General features: G+C 40.9%; 1 protein-coding gene across 3 annotated transcripts in view; it reads left to right on the forward strand.

Annotated features, from left to right (window-relative positions):
* The window catches only part of hnf4a (hepatocyte nuclear factor 4, alpha), a 36,821-nt gene that overhangs the window by 7,937 nt on the left and 8,075 nt on the right, over positions 1-20,809 (forward strand). Inside the window, exons 1-3 of one of the 3 annotated variants that reach the window (XM_019865072.1) lie at positions 38-615; positions 17,601-17,775; positions 17,853-17,947. In XM_019865072.1, coding sequence (XP_019720631.1) covers positions 561-615; positions 17,601-17,775; positions 17,853-17,947 — 325 coding nt within the window. In that variant the 5' untranslated portion in view covers positions 38-560. Of the gene's footprint in view, positions 1-37; positions 616-15,618; positions 15,800-17,600; positions 17,776-17,852; positions 17,948-20,809 lie in introns of those variants that run through there. The other 2 variants (XM_019865071.1, XM_019865073.1) reach the window with 2 other exon arrangements.

The raw sequence follows: 20,809 nt of genomic DNA on the forward strand, positions 1-20,809 counted from the left end.
TAGTCATTAGTTGAATTTGCAGCATTAGGAGATTGTACAATATTTGCTGAAATCAAAAGCGATTAAATCCAAAACATCTTTCCATAATAATCTGGGATGAGGTGTACACACTCCTGAAACACTCTCACATACACTACCAACAAGCACTCATGTTTACTACTGAAACACCACTGATACACCCAACCGAAATTCTGTCTCATGCATTACTGAAAGCCTCTCTCACGCACACACACACAAACACACACACTACCGCAATACTCTCATTCACATGATTAAAACTTGTTTTTTCATGAGTGCATTCAGTATATTATGAGCCTAGTTCGGTGTCAAGTGTTACAAGATTTCATTAGTGTGTAAATTTTAGTAGTGTGGAAGGATTGTTCCAGGAGTCAGTGAGAGATTTTCAGTTGATCTGTACTTTAGAAGTGAGCATGAGAGTTTCAGGAATGTGTATGAGAGTTTGACCAGTGTGTGAGAGACTTTCAGTAATTGGTGTGTCTGTGTTTCAGCTGTGTGGCTGAAAGCGTCTTAGTAGTGTGCATGAGAGGTAATCCTGAAGGATGTCTCTCATAATATGCGACATCTTCAACCTCTCCCTTACTGTTTGTAGAGAAGGTGAGCTTGATTTGCTTACCCAGACGTTCTACCGAATTCATGGCCACAGATCAGCATTTTGTGTGCATGTTGTGTATAATGTGGCCACAGCATGAGTTTCCGTGTCACGCCTGGAGCCCCGCAGGTTAGCGTAAGTGACTTTTGCGTCCTTTTGGAGCACGTGGCGGTGGAAGTCGTCTGCGGATCGACGGTCCGAAGAATCTCTGCGGGTTCGCCCTGAGACGAGCCGCTGACACAAGTGGACGTGAATCCTCAGCAAAACAGTTAATGATTGAAGGGCCTTATCGCACGCTGTGATTGATTTACGTCTTGCGTGGCTCTCCGTGTTTATTGACGCAATTGTTGACTTATTTGTTGCACGGAGGAGACTTTTTGACGTGATGTGACATGCAGGGATTTTGACAAAGATATGCTAAGGAGCCACCGCCAGGATGAAATGTTACATGTCAGGAGCAAGCCCACCACCCCAAAAACAGCAACAATGTCTTTCCCCAAATGCACACCTCCGCCATTTTTTTATCGGAGCTTTTTATCGTCTTGTAATATGGACAGCTAAATAGGCCCTTGTGGTTTATGATTAGCCTGAAACCAAATAGATGTCATGAGTAAGAACAATCTGAGCACTCCTCTCAGGTTTGATTTCATGACAAGGTATATTCAGAGTTGTCCTTAAACGTCAAATGACAAGAGGAGATGGGTTATAATGACTATGATAAGACTTCTTGAGGATGTAGCGGAGACGAACCAACTCTCCACTTTGTGTACCAGCAGTCCTCTGAACAGATCATTGTGGACAGAAAACTCAAATTTGCCTGCACATAATAATTGTTTTAATAAACAGTTTTTTCCATTTACTGTTTTGTCAATTAATCGATGAATCAGTTTTTTTTTAAAAAGCATAAATTAATGAAGATTCAGTTACTAGTTTGGTCTGTAACGCGAGTAAATAGGCAAAAATGCCAAACATTGTTTTCTAAAGTAAAAGCAGATGTTTGAGAACATCGAATTTGGATGAAACAAAAAAAGAATCTACTTTCATGGAACGTGAATCTGAAAATATCTACTGTTGAGAGGCTGAAATTATGAGGATTTGGACAAATTTAAACGGTCTTTGAACAATTAATCAATTATCAAATTTTTTTTGGATTAATTTGATCATATGATCGTTGTCGATTAATTGTTGCATCTCTGAGTGTGTCAATCTCAAAACCCGGGGCACCAGGTCCATCTTTTTTTTCTTTTCGGTATGGATTTGGATGACACATTTACAGTAAACCCCCGCGATATCGCAGTTCAGTTTTCGCAGTCCATATCTTTCGCAGTTTTATGTTTATTTATTTATTTATTTGTTTATTCATGTAAACAGACAAGGTAATTGTAGATAAAAATAGAAAAGAAAGCCCAGAAGTGCAAGCAACAAATTGTACTATATGATGTACACAATACAAAACATAAAAACAAACAACAAAAAAACAACAAAGTTTTTTAAAAAACTTAAAGAGATTTCTGCTACCATAAATTTACAACCAAAAAAAAAAAGAGTGCCTCGGATGTATTTGGAGAGGGTATTTGTTTTTTCACTTATTTGGGGGTCTCTGAAACATAACAGATGCACGTTATAAATGCAAGATTATTTTTATTTTTTTAACCCAAAAACATATTGAACAAAATGGTGACAGACCTCCAATAAACATTTTCCATGAGAAATAGGGGTTCACTCTCCACATAAAAAAATAATTAAAAATATTGAAAAACATTTTTTGAACAGGTGAATCCATAGGTGACAGACTGTGTGGGGGGAGGGGGCGCATTGTATATATTTCAGATTACAAATAAGTGAAATTGATTTTTAAAATTTAAATTGACAGTTGACTGTCTGCTCCATATTCAATAAAATGATGAGAGAACACAGAAGCAGACAAGATTTTTGGTTTGCATTTTTAGTTTGCTGCAGGTGGAAAATTTAAGTTTGGCTTTTATTTCATCAACATGAGAATGACTCAAATAGATGCTTCATATTTTATTGGACATAAGTCTCAAACAAGCAACTTTTTTTTTTCCAGAGAATTTTTTTTCTCCTTTTTTTGTGTGTTTTCCCTAGCAGTAGATTTCACTATTACAAAAACCTGTTTTTGTTTTTGTTTTCTTTAATGCACACAGGTAAAAATGGGTTTCATATGAATTTTTACACTCACTTTAGATGTCATAATGCTTTTATGGCTTCTTGTGGTTTTTTTATTTTTGTTTTTTTCTGTGGGAGATGTTCCGAATGGCTCCGAGTACTTAAAGTGACCGCCCCCTGCCACAACGACAATCTGGTGTGCCATGGGAATGATATTCACACCCAACTTTAGGTGAATAGCGAGTGTGAAATGTAGTTTTAAGCATCTTTGAGTACTTAATACACTTAATACTTAATTAACTTAAGTTCTTATTCCAGTTTGTTGTGGGATTGAAGGTCAGACAATACAAATAGCACTCCCAAATGAATCGACAAATTCAACGTAATATGCACCATCGTTTGCAAAATAACAGCAATTGGGCGGCTCAGAAATATGATTTTTTTTTTCCACTCTCCCCCGGTCAGCCAGTGTGGCTTGCATAAGCGTTGTTATTTGCAGATAGTTATCTGTTGACACTGTCGCTGCCCCGACACTCCATGCACTCACCTATCTGCTCCATCTACTGCATGACAGCAGAGCAGCGGCCTCCTTTCTGCTGTAGCCAGCACATTGTCTCCTCTCCTCTCGCTTTGCTCTTATCAACACTCACAAACAAACGGCTCCTGTGCCGCCAGCAGAGGAAAATAAGTCCCAGGTTTCCCGTACTTCCTTTTCCCGGCCGTGAGCTCCTGCTATTTCTGCTGCTCACGTGCGGCCGTCTTGCCTGCTGCCTTTGAGATGGGACGTGTGGGAATGAAAAGCGGTCATTGATGAGAAGCTACAAATAGGCAGCGCTTGCAACTGGAGTTTGCTCACTGGTCGGAGATTCCTATTCAGAATAGATAGACAGGACTTTGTTCACAAACTAGAGTTTGAAGTCTGAAAGGGGAGACTCACGCATGTGTTACATCAGGCCTTGGCGATCCTTTGACTTTTGGCCCCCGGGGCACGCGTTTGGGTGACTAATTATAAGACAGCGCTTCGTGGCCCGTCGCTCTTCAACATGGCAGCCTCCCTCTGCCGTCATACGGCAAAGTACACGACACACGCGCTGCTCATTAGCACTCATTTAGTTCTCAGCACGGGACTTGTGTCCTAAGCCTAGCCAGTCCCACCAAAAGGTAAAAAGTTTGGATAGCCTCGCTTCAAATGTTATCGGAAAGGTAAAATTGAAAAAAAAAGATGTATTTTATGTAGTCCACCTTTTTTTTTTTTTTTGGGTGGGAGGCTGGGGTGGTGGTCTTTATCAGATTGACTGGCAGGAACAATGGCACACAAGCAAGCTGTCTATCATCTGCACTTGGCAGCACAGAACTTCGTGAGTGACTTTGTCCCAAAATAACCTGTGCACTTCCTTAAAGGGATACTAGACTTAACATGGTGAATCTTGTCTTTAAAAAGTTTACATTTTTGTTCGAATGAATTTGTCAATATGATGAATTTTTGCATCTATTTCAACGGTTTTAAAATAATTTACAATCATTTTCTGGGCGCTTTCATATTATCGAAAACATGACCAGATACTGTAACTTGGATAGAGACGTCGTGTGTGCGTGAAGCAAACGCAATAAGTGTTGAGCTTGCCTCCAGTGTCGATCATGAAAGGTTCGAAGGCCACATCGTTTGAAGGCAACATAAGTGACGGTAACATGCCAGCCACACGCCGTGAGGGCCAACTTCAAAATAAAGGCCTAACCAATAATAACACATGCCCACCAATGCTTATAAGGCTATTATTCTGAAATTGATCCTGATGGCCCATTAACATGTTGCCGTAATGCACACTATGAACAAATGTTGGCACAGCGGCTCTCTTGGCATCCGTCTTTTCATTTTAAATCGCTGAGCTAATAAAAAAATAATTAAATGCGTTGGGTGCTGCATGATTGTTAATGTGGCCTTCATTTTGTTCATGCATCTTTTGAAATATGCATCCGCCACAGTCAACAAATGCCAGAAATATGTTGCTGCTACAACTGTGTTGAAAATGATAATCAGACCATCAAGATGACACACTTGAAATGTCAATATGGACCAATTGATTGAAAATGTTGCCCTAAAAGTGCAGAACCAGTATAGAGGTGTACCGGTATTTTTCAGCTGCTTTTAACAGCAAAACTAATGAACAACTATCAAGCGAGCCATACGTGTTCATTAAGATAGTGTCCCCTTTTGAAAAAGGAAACATTCGCTGAGTTGTGGGTACAGTTTGTTGACACAACCTGAAAGACACTGCAAACGAAGCCTCATATCTATGGGTCATTTTCGAATTGTTGGTGTCATGTGAAAAACACGTACAGGTATGTCCAATTGACATTTGTACGTTACTGGGGTGTCCATGTTTGGCACATCCCGTTAGTGTGAGTATTCCCTCTTTGAGGACTCACCAATGCTGAGTCGTGATACCTCTACTAATTTTGATAAATGAAATTTAATTGAATGCAATGACAAAACGCGGCGTGGCGGACCAGTGGTTAGCGCGTCGACCTCACAGTGCAGAGGTCGTGGGTTCAATTCCGGCTGTGTGGAGTTTGCATGTTCTCCCTGGGCCAGCGTGGGATTTCTCCGGGTACTCCGGTTTTCTCCCACATTCCAAAAACATGCATGGCAGGCTGATTGAACGCGCTAAATTGTCCCTAGGTGTGAGTGTGAGCATGGATGGCTGTTCGTCTCTGTGTGCCCTGTGATTGGCCGGCAACCGGTTCAGGGTGTGCCCCGCCTACAGCCCGAAGACAGCTGGAATAGGCTCCGGCACCCCCCGTGACCCTTGTGAAGATAAAGCAGATCGGAAAATGGATGGATGGATGGACAATGCCAAAGCAAATTGTGAACAAAGACTTTTCTTTCTGACACGGAGGGTGATTTGCCGATGTGTCAAACTGCTGCAGAACAGGGTCAACTCCTGCTCAGAAGGATTTATGCCATGGCAGATATGTTTTTGCCTTAAGTATCGGTGGCTGGTATCAGTAGCCTTCCTTCGATAGGTGGTATCAGATACTAAATCCAAACATGGAATTAGTACCTTCAGAAAACATGTTGTTAAAAGTGAAACATAAAAAAGTGCAAAAAATATGACTTAAGAATATTACTTTTCAAATGACAACAACTTCCAATAATTTAAATACTCATATCTGTAAAATTGACAGATTTTCAAAATGGGCTCAGGGCTCTGTATACGGGCAGATACTGAAGATCCCTCCACCTTAGATTGCCGTGTGCGTGCCACCTTGCACGTGGGTGATTGGACAATGACGACATGGGAGATTTTCAGGCTATCTGAAACCTCGGAACAGTTTGTCAGTTCATGATTAAGAAAGCTATAACCATGCAGATTACATTTTATAGTCCTCTACAGTATATGACTCTTTCTTGAAGAGTTCACAGAAAACTTAGATGGGAGCAGTGATAGAAACCTTTTAATGGCAGGCAAGATAAGATTTACTCAGGTGGTGACTCATGTACAGAAAGCTGATTTGGCCTCCACCTAGCCCGCCCCACCCCCTGCTTTGAAATAATCAGCGCACTTCTTGAGCAAATAAGAGCATTGCAGAAGAGCAGATCGAACATGTTGTAAGAGGAGATGACCTCTGTACACACACGCAAAAACAGTTTGGCCGTGTTTTTGTGCGAAGGAATCTATTGACTCAAACTTCCACCACAATCCAGAACATGCTGCTGGTCAAACCTCCAATTGGGCCACCTTCAAAACTAAAATTTCCCATTCGGATGAATCATATTTGCATTGACAAGCTTTGTCATCATGACATCTTGATTAACTGTATTAAAAACAAACAAACAAACATAGAATGAGCCCTCCAGGCCTCTAAAATTATCTGTAACAAATGCATTCATTAAAAAAAAAAAAAAAAAAAGCAATTGATGACTGATGTATAGAAGCTATTCTCCTCCTTTTCTCATTCATGATTCATTTGTTCTATTTAAGTGGAGATTTTAGTGCCAGTGATGGTTTGAAATGCCAACTTGGAGAACCCCTCGCAGTTTTTGGCCAGTACAAGCTTATTGGTGGATTTTTTTTTTTTTTTAACAGAACCTTTCGACCCAATCAGAAAAAGCTTGCACAAGTTCGCTGGCGAAATCAAAGGGTCAAAGAGATATGTTGAGAAATAACCACTTTATACCCTTTTACTTTCACTTGAAGGTATTTTTTTTAACCACATCTTCTATTGACAATATAAAATGGAAAAAGTTCCATGCATAATTTTTTTTTTCAAACACACAAAAAAACTGCAACCCTTGAGATGAGATTTTCGAAATTCTCGGCGCACTGTACTGCAGTTGTAACTTCACAGGTGAGCTCAGGTCAACGGATCTGGGTAGGCGGGCAGCGCTGTTGTGGGAGTGGTCACATTCGACTTCAATCATGGCCAAAGACACACCTGGCATTCCCTTTAAATGTGGGGCGCAAGTTATGCACTTGACTCTCAACATGGTGGAAGCAAATCAGTGCCGTGAAGTGGGCACTTGGAGACCCCGTCCCATTCCCAATCATTTGTTTGCCCTCTATCTGATAGCTCATCCACCCATTGGGGTGATTTAAAAATAGATTTCAATATTCAAAGTGTTTGCTGCCCATTGTTCATATATTTATGAATAAAATACATCTGGTAAGACCAGCTGTCTAACTTGTGCCGGTCTCAGATGTGATCTCAGCAGGCGTTAGATCTAGCTCAACTTTCAGCCACCGAATTGTCACAGGTGCCTCACCAAGACAGCCCTTCTGCCACGCCAGTATGCCCAGCTTGGCGGAGACCCACACGTGCAATGAGTCTTGTGCTGGCATGAAAATCAGGATCTGCTGCCATTTACGCCACAAATATGGTATGACTAATGGGGATCAAAATGTGATTTAATATTCTTAAATTCTGGTGTGTGCTCAGTCCACAATTGAGTTGCTTTTTTTGAAATCCTTTGCTATCGCTTCTTGCTGTAATACTCGTGTCCCCAACTACCGGAGACAAAGTCCTTGTATGTTTTTACATACTTGGACAAGAAAAACGATTCTGATTTTCGTGTTGTTCTGGCATGCGTTTATTTTAGCTTAGCATTCGTTTTGCTCTGTTTTCCCCTACCTGCTGTCTGCTGCCAGGTCGACAATGCTGACATTCTGTTCTTCATGGGACAGCTCATGGAAAAATTGAGGTTGAATGAATAAATACATAAACGAATACATAAATAATAAATAAACCATTCAAAGAGGCAAAAACAAATTCTGTTGAAGGTTTATTTTGTCATGCTTTTTTTTCCCCCAAATCACAGCAAAGCTGTGGGATGTTGGAACTATAAGATAACGCTGTAATCCTTTATTTATTAATTTTTAATTGAGGGTGGAGATTCACATGAGTTAATCAATCCCATGAGCCTTGTGGCATTCTGTAGGACTTAATCACCTCAGTTTGTGATTGGATTAACAGGTTGCAGGGGTGGTGGGGTGGGGGCGTGGTGTTAGGTTTGTCAAAATCCACTCATTGAGCACATCATCTCACAGTGACTGTGTTTACTGTTTAGGGTTATGGGCTCAAGAAAAATACTTTTACGAGGTCTCAATGCAATGGAGTGCACAGTTAACAAGTTCAAGCCTACCTGGAGGTTTACTGCTCGCTGAACTTCAGATCGTTGACCTGCTGCTGTGTACTGGCACTTTCTCTTCAAATACAACACCGCTGTTTGCTGTGTCACATGCGCCACGAGGCCACAGTGTACAAAAAAAAAAGAAAAAAAAAACAGGCTTAATTCTATAACATCAGTAGATTGACGGGACAACAAAGTAATTCATTACAGGAACCACAGGGCAAACATGGCAATGAAAATTTATTTTCATTAGGATTCGAGGATATTGAATTAAAGGTTCACTTCATATATCCACGTCATACGGAAAAATCAAAATGCCGTTTCGGCAGTAACAAACGACACTATTTAAAAAAGATATAAAATAGAAGATACACAAAGACAAAGTTAGCTCTGTCACACTGAAGTACTTTTGTATTCTATAAATGATATAGGGATATATACAGGTATACTGATATATTAGCATGTTGTTAGCTTGCAAGAGGAAACCTTTGTCAAGTGTTCTCCAGTTAATGAATGACTAGCAAGAGATTGATTGTTTATGCATATGTTGACAGCAAGGCTGTTAGAAAGCCCCCTGCTCCCCCAAATCTAACCATTATGATGACCATCATAAAAAACTAATATACTTTTGCAGGTCTTTTTTCAGCGTGTCACAAACACTTTTTGGACAACGGAATACAAAAAGAAAACTGTTTTAATAACTCTTTGGTATTCTAGCACAAATGGGTTCCACATTTCCTTGGAAGAAGTGCAAGATGTATTCGTTTGCGCAATGCGTGTCTGACAAATCGATTGGCTTTGAATTTCTTTTCAGTTCGTAAAAATATTATGGAGTGATCTTGCTCTTACATTGCACAGTGATCTGTAAATTAATACGGTTCAAAACAGTTTCGCTTCCAGAAATTGTCTGTTTTGTTTGTTTGTTTTTCCTGTAAGGCCAAAGTTGTTTTGTGTCCACTTTGAATTTGTGAAAATGACGCTTGCAGTGGTGAATAGAACAGAATAGAATGGGATGTGAGTTTAATGCCAGTCAGTTGCAGAAGAATGAACAGCAATTTTGCAGCTAAACTGCATATTCAAGCACACCAAAGGATATGGTAGCAGCTTGAAAGTATCACTTGAGTTACCACAATTTTAACAATACTGTTTGTGTTTTTCACAAAGCTGAGTGTCTGAGGTGACTCCAGTGTAAATTTGAAATTTGGAAACAACTTGACTGATGTACAACCACCAGTAGATGATATCAATGTCCCTTTTTAAATCTGAGATCAGCAAAGTTTGTGAGTCCCCAGGGGGAAACTGCTGCATTTTATGCAACCGCCCTTTATTCCGCTGTTCATTATGAAAGAACGGAAAACAGGCAGAATCAAACTTTGTTTTCCTGAATAAAGGAGAGAGTGTCTTCTTTCTTTTGGTTTGTCTGTAATCATTGACCACAATATCTGTCTGTCCTGAAAATGTCATAATGCTCTAAAATGGCTGGCTGTGAATGAGTTTTAACCTGGAGTAAAACAAGCGGATGTCTGGACCGTAAGGAATGAGAGGGGCTGTTGCATATTAGTGTCGTATTGAGTTTCTTTTCGTTGCAGCATCGTAAGAATGGCATTATATCGTTGACTAAGACGGTAAGTCACCAATGAAGACCCAGGTATCAAATGTATGCTCCATCACTGATCTTGACTAACACTACTGATTCAAAAGAATTTGGAGTTTTAAAATGGGAAAGAACATCAATGAGTAACGTAATATGCAAGTGAATAGAGCAGTGGTGTCAAACATACGGCCCGCGGGCCGGAACCGGCCCCCAAGGAGGTTCCATCAGGCCCGCGGGATAATTTAAAAGTGAAAAAAATGCATAAAATACACGGAATTTGTATTTTAATAAAGTGCAATTCATGGAGTATACGCTAGGGGGAGACACTGTTTTGATCAGAGTTGAAGGCAACATTGTTTCGATCAGAGAAGAAGACAACAGCCGCTTCATAACTCACTGAGACAGACCCAACACAGCAGACGCTATCGAGGACGTGTGAATACTTTATTCTTTACACATTTAATAGCACTCTCCTTAGTTTGTAAGGTGAAGGCAGGGATTAAATTTAGATTATATATGCACATGTGTAAATGGTTGAAAAAATCCTTTCTTTATAAATCTCGTTTAATCTTAAAGTGCATTACTATATTTTTTAATACGAATTACTTGTTAAAGTTGTGTGCCTTTGTGCAATCAGTGGGATCAGTTGCAATGCATATATGTGAATGATAAAAGTAAATTGCACATTTGTCTCAGGAAATCTAAGGTGCTTCATGAAATGTTTTGTAAAGGATATGTTCATTAAATTTTTCCTAATGTTCTTGTGCTTCCTTAGACCAAAACAAAGGAAAGACATATTTTAGTTAATTATAGCAGAGCATGGTAAAATTTTAATGGTCCGGCCCACTTGACATCTACCGAGGCCGTATGTGGCCCACAATGTCAAATGAGTTTGACACCCCTGTTCTACGCATTGCCAGTGCAGCTCAGCGCTGCCACCTGTGAAAGCTACACGGCATTTTCACTCAAATTCATGGCAGTCCAGAAAGACTAGATATTACACACATTCATTAAATATATCACAGAGACTGTTGAACGTCAACATGTGGAGTAGATTTGTGATAAAACGTGTTTTGGCAATATAAAGAGAAACAGCAGTGTCTCTTTTGTGAGTGCAGTGCAATAACTGTGTGCGTCAAGTAATGTGTGCGCATTACCTTGAGGCACTTGGGGCACAATGGCACACATCCCTGTTTGCCCATTTGCTTGAACAGGAAATAAGTACTTTCAGCTATTTTAATGAGGACATTTTTGGACTGAAAAAGAAAATCAATATCAGCACAGAGCAGATAACTCATTCTATCAAGGACATATTTAAATGTCTTTTCAGGCGCCACACATTCAATCCTGGGTACTGATGCATTATCAGTGTTTGGTGTTTATTTTATTTTTTTTACTCTTCACGCGCAGGGGAGGGGAGGCTCTGATTCCCCTGCCTGCCCTGACTGCACTTCGCTGGCATATGCTACAGCCTCTGTGACTTACTTACTTTAATTCATAAGAGAGAGAAAGCTGTGTCGGGAGTGCGGTGGGTCGGCAAGGAAATGCATTCATCTTTAAGGTCAATGTCACAAAAAACCCCCAAAACAAAACAAAAAAACATTTAACCCTTTTAGGGACAGTGGTTACTACAGTGGACATCTTATAATGTTATCAGGTTACAGGGTGCAGGGTGCATGAAAGGGTTTAATAAAAAAAAAAAAAAAAAAAAAAAAAAAAAGCAATTGATGACTGATGTATAGAAGCTATTCTCCTCCTTTTCTCATTCATGATTCATTTGTTCTATTTAAGTGGAGATTTTAGTGCCAGTGATGGTTTGAAATGCCAACTTGGAGAACCCCTCGCAGTTTTTGGCCAGTACAAGCTTATTGGTGGATTTTTTTTTTTTTTTTTAACAGAACCTTTCGACCCAATCAGAAAAAGCTTGCACAAGTTCGCTGGCGAAATCAAAGGGTCAAAGAGATATGTTGAGAAATAACCACTTTATACCCTTTTACTTTCACTTGAAGGTATTTTTTTTAACCACATCTTCTATTGACAATATAAAATGGAAAAAGTTCCATGCATAATTTTTTTTTTCAAACACACAAAAAAACTGCAACCCTTGAGATTAGATTTTCGAAATTCTCGGCGCACTGTACTGCAGTTGTAACTTCACAGGTGAGCTCAGGTCAACGGATCTGGGTAGGCGGACAGCGCTGTTGTGGGAGTGGTCACATTCGACTTCAATCATGGCCAAAGACACACCTGGCATTCCCTTTAAATGTGGGGCGCAAGTTATGCACTTGACTCTCAACATGGTGGAAGCAAATCAGTGCCGTGAAGTGGGCACTTGGAGACCCCGTCCCATTCCCAATCATTTGTTTGCCCTCTATCTGATAGCTCATCCACCCATTGGGGTGATTTAAAAATAGATTTCAATATTCAAAGTGTTTGCTGCCCATTGTTCATATATTTATGAATAAAATACATCTGGTAAGACCAGCTGTCTAACTTGTGCCGGTCTCAGATGTGATCTCAGCAGGCGTTAGATCTAGCTCAACTTTCAGCCACCGAATTGTCACAGGTGCCTCACCAAGACAGCCCTTCTGCCACGCCAGTATGCCCAGCTTGGCGGAGACCCACACGTGCAATGAGTCTTGTGCTGGCATGAAAATCAGGATCTGCTGCCATTTACGCCACAAATATGGTATGACTAATGGGGATCAAAATGTGATTTAATATTCTTAAATTCTGGTGTGTGCTCAGTCCACAATTGAGTTGCTTTTTTTGAAATCCTTTGCTATCGCTTCTTGCTGTAATACTCGTGTCCCCAACTACCGGAGACAAAGTCCTTGTATGTTTTTACATACTTGGACAAGAAAAACGATTCTGATTTTCGTGTTGTTCTGGCATGCGTTTATTTTAGCTTAGCATTCGTTTTGCTCTGTTTTCCCCTACCTGCTGTCTGCTGCCAGGTCGACAATGCTGACATTCTGTTCTTCATGGGACAGCTCATGGAAAAATTGAGGTTGAATGAATAAATACATAAACGAATACATAAATAATAAATAAACCATTCAAAGAGGCAAAAACAAATTCTGTTGAAGGTTTATTTTGTCATGCTTTTTTTTTCCCCCAAATCACAGCAAAGCTGTGGGATGTTGGAACTATAAGATAACGCTGTAATCCTTTATTTATTAATTTTTAATTGAGGGTGGAGATTCACATGAGTTAATCAATCCCATGAGCCTTGTGGCATTCTGTAGGACTTAATCACCTCAGTTTGTGATTGGATTAACAGGTTGCAGGGGTGGTGGGGTGGGGGCGTGGTGTTAGGTTTGTCAAAATCCACTCATTGAGCACATCATCTCACAGTGACTGTGTTTACTGTTTAGGGTTATGGGCTCAAGAAAAATACTTTTACGAGGTCTCAATGCAATGGAGTGCACAGTTAACAAGTTCAAGCCTACCTGGAGGTTTACTGCTCGCTGAACTTCAGATCGTTGACCTGCTGCTGTGTACTGGCACTTTCTCTTCAAATACAACACCGCTGTTTGCTGTGTCACATGCGCCACGAGGCCACAGTGTACAAAAAAAAAAGAAAAAAAAAACAGGCTTAATTCTATAACATCAGTAGATTGACGGGACAACAAAGTAATTCATTACAGGAACCACAGGGCAAACATGGCAATGAAAATTTATTTTCATTAGGATTCGAGGATATTGAATTAAAGGTTCACTTCATATATCCACGTCATACGGAAAAATCAAAATGCCGTTTCGGCAGTAACAAACGACACTATTTAAAAAAGATATAAAATAGAAGATACACAAAGACAAAGTTAGCTCTGTCACACTGAAGTACTTTTGTATTCTATAAATGATATAGGGATATATACAGGTATACTGATATATTAGCATGTTGTTAGCTTGCAAGAGGAAACCTTTGTCAAGTGTTCTCCAGTTAATGAATGACTAGCAAGAGATTGATTGTTTATGCATATGTTGACAGCAAGGCTGTTAGAAAGCCCCCTGCTCCCCCAAATCTAACCATTATGATGACCATCATAAAAAACTAATATACTTTTGCAGGTCTTTTTTCAGCGTGTCACAAACACTTTTTGGACAACGGAATACAAAAAGAAAACTGTTTTAATAACTCTTTGGTATTCTAGCACAAATGGGTTCCACATTTCCTTGGAAGAAGTGCAAGATGTATTCGTTTGCGCAATGCGTGTCTGACAAATCGATTGGCTTTGAATTTCTTTTCAGTTCGTAAAAATATTATGGAGTGATCTTGCTCTTACATTGCACAGTGATCTGTAAATTAATACGGTTCAAAACAGTTTCGCTTCCAGAAATTGTCTGTTTTGTTTGTTTGTTTTTCCTGTAAGGCCAAAGTTGTTTTGTGTCCACTTTGAATTTGTGAAAATGACGCTTGCAGTGGTGAATAGAACAGAATAGAATGGGATGTGAGTTTAATGCCAGTCAGTTGCAGAAGAATGAGCAGCAATTTTGCAGCTAAACTGCATATTCAAGCACACCAAAGGATATGGTAGCAGCTTGAAAGTATCACTTGAGTTACCACAATTTTAACAATACTGTTTGTGTTTTTCACAAAGCTGAGTGTCTGAGGTGACTCCAGTGTAAATTTGAAATTTGGAAACAACTTGACTGATGTACAACCACCAGTAGATGATATCAATGTCCCTTTTTAAATCTGAGATCAGCAAAGTTTGTGAGTCCCCAGGGGGAAACTGCTGCATTTTATGCAACCGCCCTTTATTCCGCTGTTCATTATGAAAGAACGGAAAACAGGCAGAATCAAACTTTGTTTTCCTGAATAAAGGAGAGAGTGTCTTCTTTCTTTTGGTTTGTCTGTAATCATTGACCACAATATCTGTCTGTCCTGAAAATGTCATAATGCTCTAAAATGGCTGGCTGTGAATGAGTTTTAACCTGGAGTAAAACAAGCGGATGCCTGGACCACCAAAAACCAGCTTGAAATTTTTTTTTTTTTGTTTTATTCTCTCGCAGAACTTGCAAAGAATGATGAACTCACTGGTCTTGATTGACTGAGACAGGCGTTCTTGGCTTGAGTTACTCATTTAAACTTTTTGGGGGGGGGGGTTGTTTTGTGCTGACCAATAACAATCCTCTTGTGCATCATTTCATCAACAACAAAGTCTTAGGCTGGTTCATTATGCAGGCATTAGCTCCGATTTAGCAGCAAAGTAGCTGTGGAATATGTTGGACTGGTGTGACCGCCCCTCGGTCCCCCTTTGGTGGATGCTGGACGTGCATGCGCGCATGTGACACAAGCATGGGGCCAGGTTATAAAAATGATGTACAAAGCCGGTCACCCCTCACGGGGGAATTGTTGAACCATTGCTGATGACAAGAGGATGGAAGATATCAAAGTCGTGCTATCTCCGCAGAAAGAGAGAGAGCGAGAAAACAGAGATTCACCATTGAAGAGCTTAGTTAACCATCAACCAGCGACAGGCACCCCGCCTCTTGGCTGGTTAGCGGCACGAGGGAAGGAGGCCAGCTCATGTCAGTCTCCTGTCAGGTCCCCGTCAAGTTTGGGAGCTACCCCACGTCTGGGTGGAGCTAGTCAGCCAAAAGAGGGAGGGGGTGGCTGGAGGTGTCAGGGGAGTGGGGGGTGAGAAGAAGAAGGAGCAAGGTGGTGTGGGGGGGGGGCACATTAGCTTCTGGGACGAGTCTTTCCATCACACCGTCAGGTAGTGGACAATCGCTTTGGCAGACATGGACATGGCAGACTACAGCGAGGCCCTGGACCCAGCGTACACCACGCTGGAGTTCGAGAACATGCATGTACTGGCCATGGGCGCAGGTGAGCGGAACTTTTGCAACTTTTGACGAGATCCTCGATGGTCATCTGCCTGAATTCAGCGGCTAGACAGATACTGTTGGCTTGATTTCACCAACTTGAGTGAGTTAGAGTAGCGTGGCCGTTCCTGTTAAATGCTCAATTACCCAAGTCCATAATCATATCTTTTTTACCCCACCGCCACCCCCTTGCTTTTGATATCTTAAGTGCTTCCATCTTATTCAAACGTGCACTCTCCCATAACTCCTGACTGCGATCCTGACTGTGAAGAAGCTGAAAATCTTTTCCCAGGAGTTCTTTTTCATGCCAGGACTGCTCGCAAGCTTCATTCAATAGACGTGTCACGGTATACTGTGATTGATTGAGCCACTCGGGAGATTGCAGGAAAACTGTCGCCACTGATCAGATTGAACCCAACCTAAATTCATGATGCTCTGTAGACCGACAGTGGGAAGTACCCAAGTACAAATACCTCATTACAGTAGATATTTATCAGGTATCTGTACGTCACTTTAGTGTATATTTCCAAGAACTTTTTACTTTGACCCTCTACTTTTGAAAACACATATATCAACATGGCCACGACTGAAACGCAACATAACAAAAAGACATGAATACTGAGCAGTAGCATCAAGCACGGTTACAATCTTGATTGATTGAGGTGTTCGGGTCCCCTTAGGCGGAACATGGAGGCAACAACATGGAGGAGCATTAATCAAGATGGCAACAAATTCAGTGAAGCAGGATATTCCCCGTCTCCTTGAAGAGAACTTTTTGATGTCTGCTACAAGAACGATTCATTGCAAATGCGTATATGTCGTGTGCGAGCTTAAAAAGCACCAGCTTCTAGTATTCACACTTTCCCTCTGATCTGAAAAAACTATGTACAAGGATTATTTTGCGGGTCGTTATTAAGCTTGCATTTTTGTTAGTTAATTCACAAATGTTAGCAAATGTGATAAAAGTCAAAGCATCGCTAGCTAGCTCTTAACTGACAACATGCAGCATTTAATGTGTTTTTTTTCCCCCACAAGTATCTGTACTTTTACTGAAGTAGTGTGAATGGCGCGGCGAGTTATCAAAAGTAGTCTTCACTGCTTCACTTTCGCTTTGAATTTCTTTAAATTGAAACAGTATTTGTACTTCGACTTAATTACAGAGTGTGAATACTTTTGCCATCTCTGCTGTTGACTCACAGACTCTCGTCGTGTGAGCTATTGAAGGAGGGGAAACGATCACCGGGGTTTGTCCTGATCAGATTTATGAGCACTGTCTTTGCTGATGTCATTCACACTGAGGCTTGCAAAATTCCAACAATTTTCGAAGTAGAAAAGTTCATGGGAATTATGGGGCATTTATGGAAACAAAGGAGGAATTTTGAAAAATTGAAGTTTGAAACACTAATAGGAAATTTAATGCACTTGAAAGACTATATTTGAGCAAAAGCCTGACTAAGGCAAGCACTGAAGTGGGGGAAAATTATGGAGCAATGAAGGTCCTGCAATGCCCTTGTACTGTATGTGGGAGAGAACAGCTGTCTGTTTTGCATGGATGTCTGCTTATGACCACCTGATATACACTGCACTCATGAAATTTCACCTGAACTTCCAGTTCATTCCCGCACCATTCCAAAATTTCTAATTTGGAATATTTCCAAAACGCCCCTCCTTGATTTCCTTTGGTGAGTTATGGGAAACATTTGGAAGACAGACTGGAAACCGTTCAGGCCTTTGCAAGCCTCTTCACACCTCCTGCTATGAAGCCAATCTGTGTGAACTTGAGCGCGGTCCCGTGTTTTCATCAGATTCCTCGCCGGCTGAGAACACCAACATGAGCGCCACGGGCCACCTGACGGCGGGCAGCCTGTGCGCCATCTGTGGGGACAGAGCCACGGGCAAGCACTACGGTGCGTCCAGCTGCGACGGCTGCAAAGGCTTCTTTCGACGCAGTGTCCGCAAAAACCACATGTACTCGTGCAGGTGGGATTCCAAGACGGAAGAATATGTGTTGGGTGTCTTTCGTGACTGAATGACAACACAAAATGTATCGTGTGCAGGTTCAACAGACAATGTATCGTGGACAAAGACAAGAGAAATCAATGCAGATACTGCAGACTGAAGAAATGCTTCAGGGCTGGCATGAAGAAAGAAGGTACGAGAGTCAAGACTGAATGTCAACGTACGCTTCCCTCACTCAAGTGACAGCACTCGGCTCGGGTGTGTCGCAACACCCAAAAAGGAGTTGTTTGTTAATGATCACTTCGCGGGGCGATGAAGTCTCGGAGCGGCTTTTGCTGAGCAAACACCTCCGAGCAATAATAGCCATATACTGATAAACATGACAGCCTTGGAAGTCTTATTTTTCTTTGGAAACGACTCAGTGGGCCTCTCTTTGAGGGGCAGAAAGTTTGAGTTTTACTGTCTTTGTGGCAGTGGGGACTTAATACCACCACGAGCTGATTGCAATTACAGAAACCATCAATGTTATTAAAACAAAAAACAAAAAAAAAACAAAAAAAACAAGAAAACAGCATGTAACTGTGCACTTACATCATGAGAGGGCGTTCATGATCAATATTTATCAAAAATATGATCAAACCACTAAACAATTACATAAAATACATCACACCCACCAGATGTGATGATCATGCTTGCGGGGCAAATTTAAATTCTAAACGGTTAAACAAACGGTTGAGGTTACTTGGACCAGCCTGACTGATTCAGATTAGACATGGCTGAAATATGACTGCACAAAAATTAAAAATAAATGAATCAAATGCGCATGTGCTGCTGTACGCAAGCGTGGCGCCGCCAATGTGTGGTAAAATATTTTAACTGTCAAATATGTTTGAACGTACTTGCGAATATGTTCAAACATATTTGCAAGTACATTTGAAAGTACTCGCTAATACGTTCGAATGTACTTGCAAGCTAAATGCTGCAAACACAGCATTTTTTGGAAGTTTTTTTTTTTTTTTTTTTTTTTAAGCATTTGGCCTACGCAATACTGATACGTTCAGAAATGAAGTCAGTAAACATTGTTAATTAATCATTTTATGGTTTTATTATATGACTTGCAAATCATGGACATACACGAACTAAAAATAAAAGGTTCTTTATTTTTGAGCATTTGGCCTACATTTTACCAATATGTTCAAAAATGAATGAAGTCACCATTGTTTATTTTGTTCATTTCTGCAGTGCATGATTTAGATTTGGCATTTTTTTCCCATTGGGTATTGACTTGCGCATCATGGACTTGCTCAAAAAAAAACAAAAAAAGCATTTAGCATTTGGCCTGCATCATACCAGTACATTCACAAATTAAGTAAACATCGTTTAGTCTTTATTTTATGCCTTTTGTTATGTCTGCCGTGCATGATTTAAGTTTGGTATTTTTACTAGAATGCCACAGGGTAGGGCGGGCCCGGTGGTCCAGTGGTTAGCACGTCAACTTCACACTGCAGAGGTGCAGGCTGATTGAACACTCGAAATTGTCCCTAGGTGTGAGTGTGAGCGTGGATGGTTGTTCGTCTCTGTGTGCCCTGTGATTGGCTAGTAACCGGTTCAGGGTGTCCCCTGCCGACTGCCAGAAGACAGCTGGGATAGGCTCCAGCTCCCCCCGCGACCCATGTGAGGATAAGGCGGATCAGAAAATGGATGGATGGATGGATAATTATCTTAATCCTCACTAGGGTCATCGGCCTATCCCAGCTGACTACTCCCTAGACTGGTTGACAGTCAGTTGCAGGGCATTAATTGATGATTGAGGAAAAAAAAAGATTTATTTTAATCCATCCATCCATTTTGTGAACCACTTTATCCTTAAAATGGTCGCGGGGGGTGCTGGAGCCTATCCCTGCTGTCTACGGGCAGTAGGCAGGGGACACCCTGAACCGGTTGCCAGCCAATCGCAGGGCACACAGAGACGAACCACCATCCACACTCACACTCACACCTAGGGACAATTTGGAGTGTTCAATCAGCCGCCGTGCATGTTTTTGGAATGTGGGAGGAAACCGGAGTACCCGGAGAAAACCCACGCGGACACGGGGAGAACATGCAAACTCCACACAGGGAGGCCGGAGCTGGAATCGAACCCGATACCTCTGCACTGTGAGGTCGACATGCTAACCAATGGCCCACCGGGTCACCCAAGATTTATTTTTTTCCTTTTTAATTTTCATCCCCCAATTCAAAAGCAGGACATCATTTCAAAATGATAATGCTCAAAATGCAGGAACAGAGATTAATTCTGATTCAGTTGCCTGTTTTGTTCCAAACATCTGTCAAAAAATATTGCCCTATTGATCTTTTTTTTTTTTCAAAAGTAACAGCAGATGTTTGCAAACGCCTTTTTTGTTTCATCACAAAGGTAAAATCAATTTGTTTGCAAGGAGAACAACAGAAATCTGTGAATATTTACTGTCAAGGGGCTGAAATTGCAATTAGTCAATTCATCTGATTAATCGCTTCTCAAAATAAGTGTTGATGAGGTTGATAATGTTGATTGATTGATTCATTGTTGCACCTCTAACAAATAAAACATATTTTGGTCTTTTTTGGGGGCGACTGGATCAGATTTATTGCATTTCCATTCATTTCTCTGGGGAAAGATTATTTGAGAACCATCTCAGAATCAGAATCAGAATCATCTTTCTTGGCCAAGTATGTAGAACACACAAGGTATTTGTCTCCGGTAGTACATGCTGCACTAGTATCATCATAAACAAGGAAATGACACATAAGTATGGAAGAACATTCCATAATGTAAGTGTACCATTGTGCGGTGGTACCACCCAATGACAGCTGTGGGACAATGTGCAAAGTATCAAGCAAAGCTAATTTGATCAGTGGTAGAATACAATACTATAACAGCTGTGCAGTTGGTGCAGAAAATCATTGCACCATTTTCAAGTGACCAGGAGCAGTATTTGTGCTAAGTGTGCAATTGTGCAGATGTTCTTGAGCGCTTTAAAGTGTCTGGTTCTGTGGAATATAGATCCGTGACAGT

This window comes from Hippocampus comes, unplaced genomic scaffold (genome assembly GCF_001891065.2).
Source record: "Hippocampus comes isolate QL1 unplaced genomic scaffold, H_comes_QL1_v1.1 scaffold124, whole genome shotgun sequence".
Taxonomy (NCBI): Eukaryota; Metazoa; Chordata; class Actinopteri; order Syngnathiformes; family Syngnathidae; genus Hippocampus; species Hippocampus comes.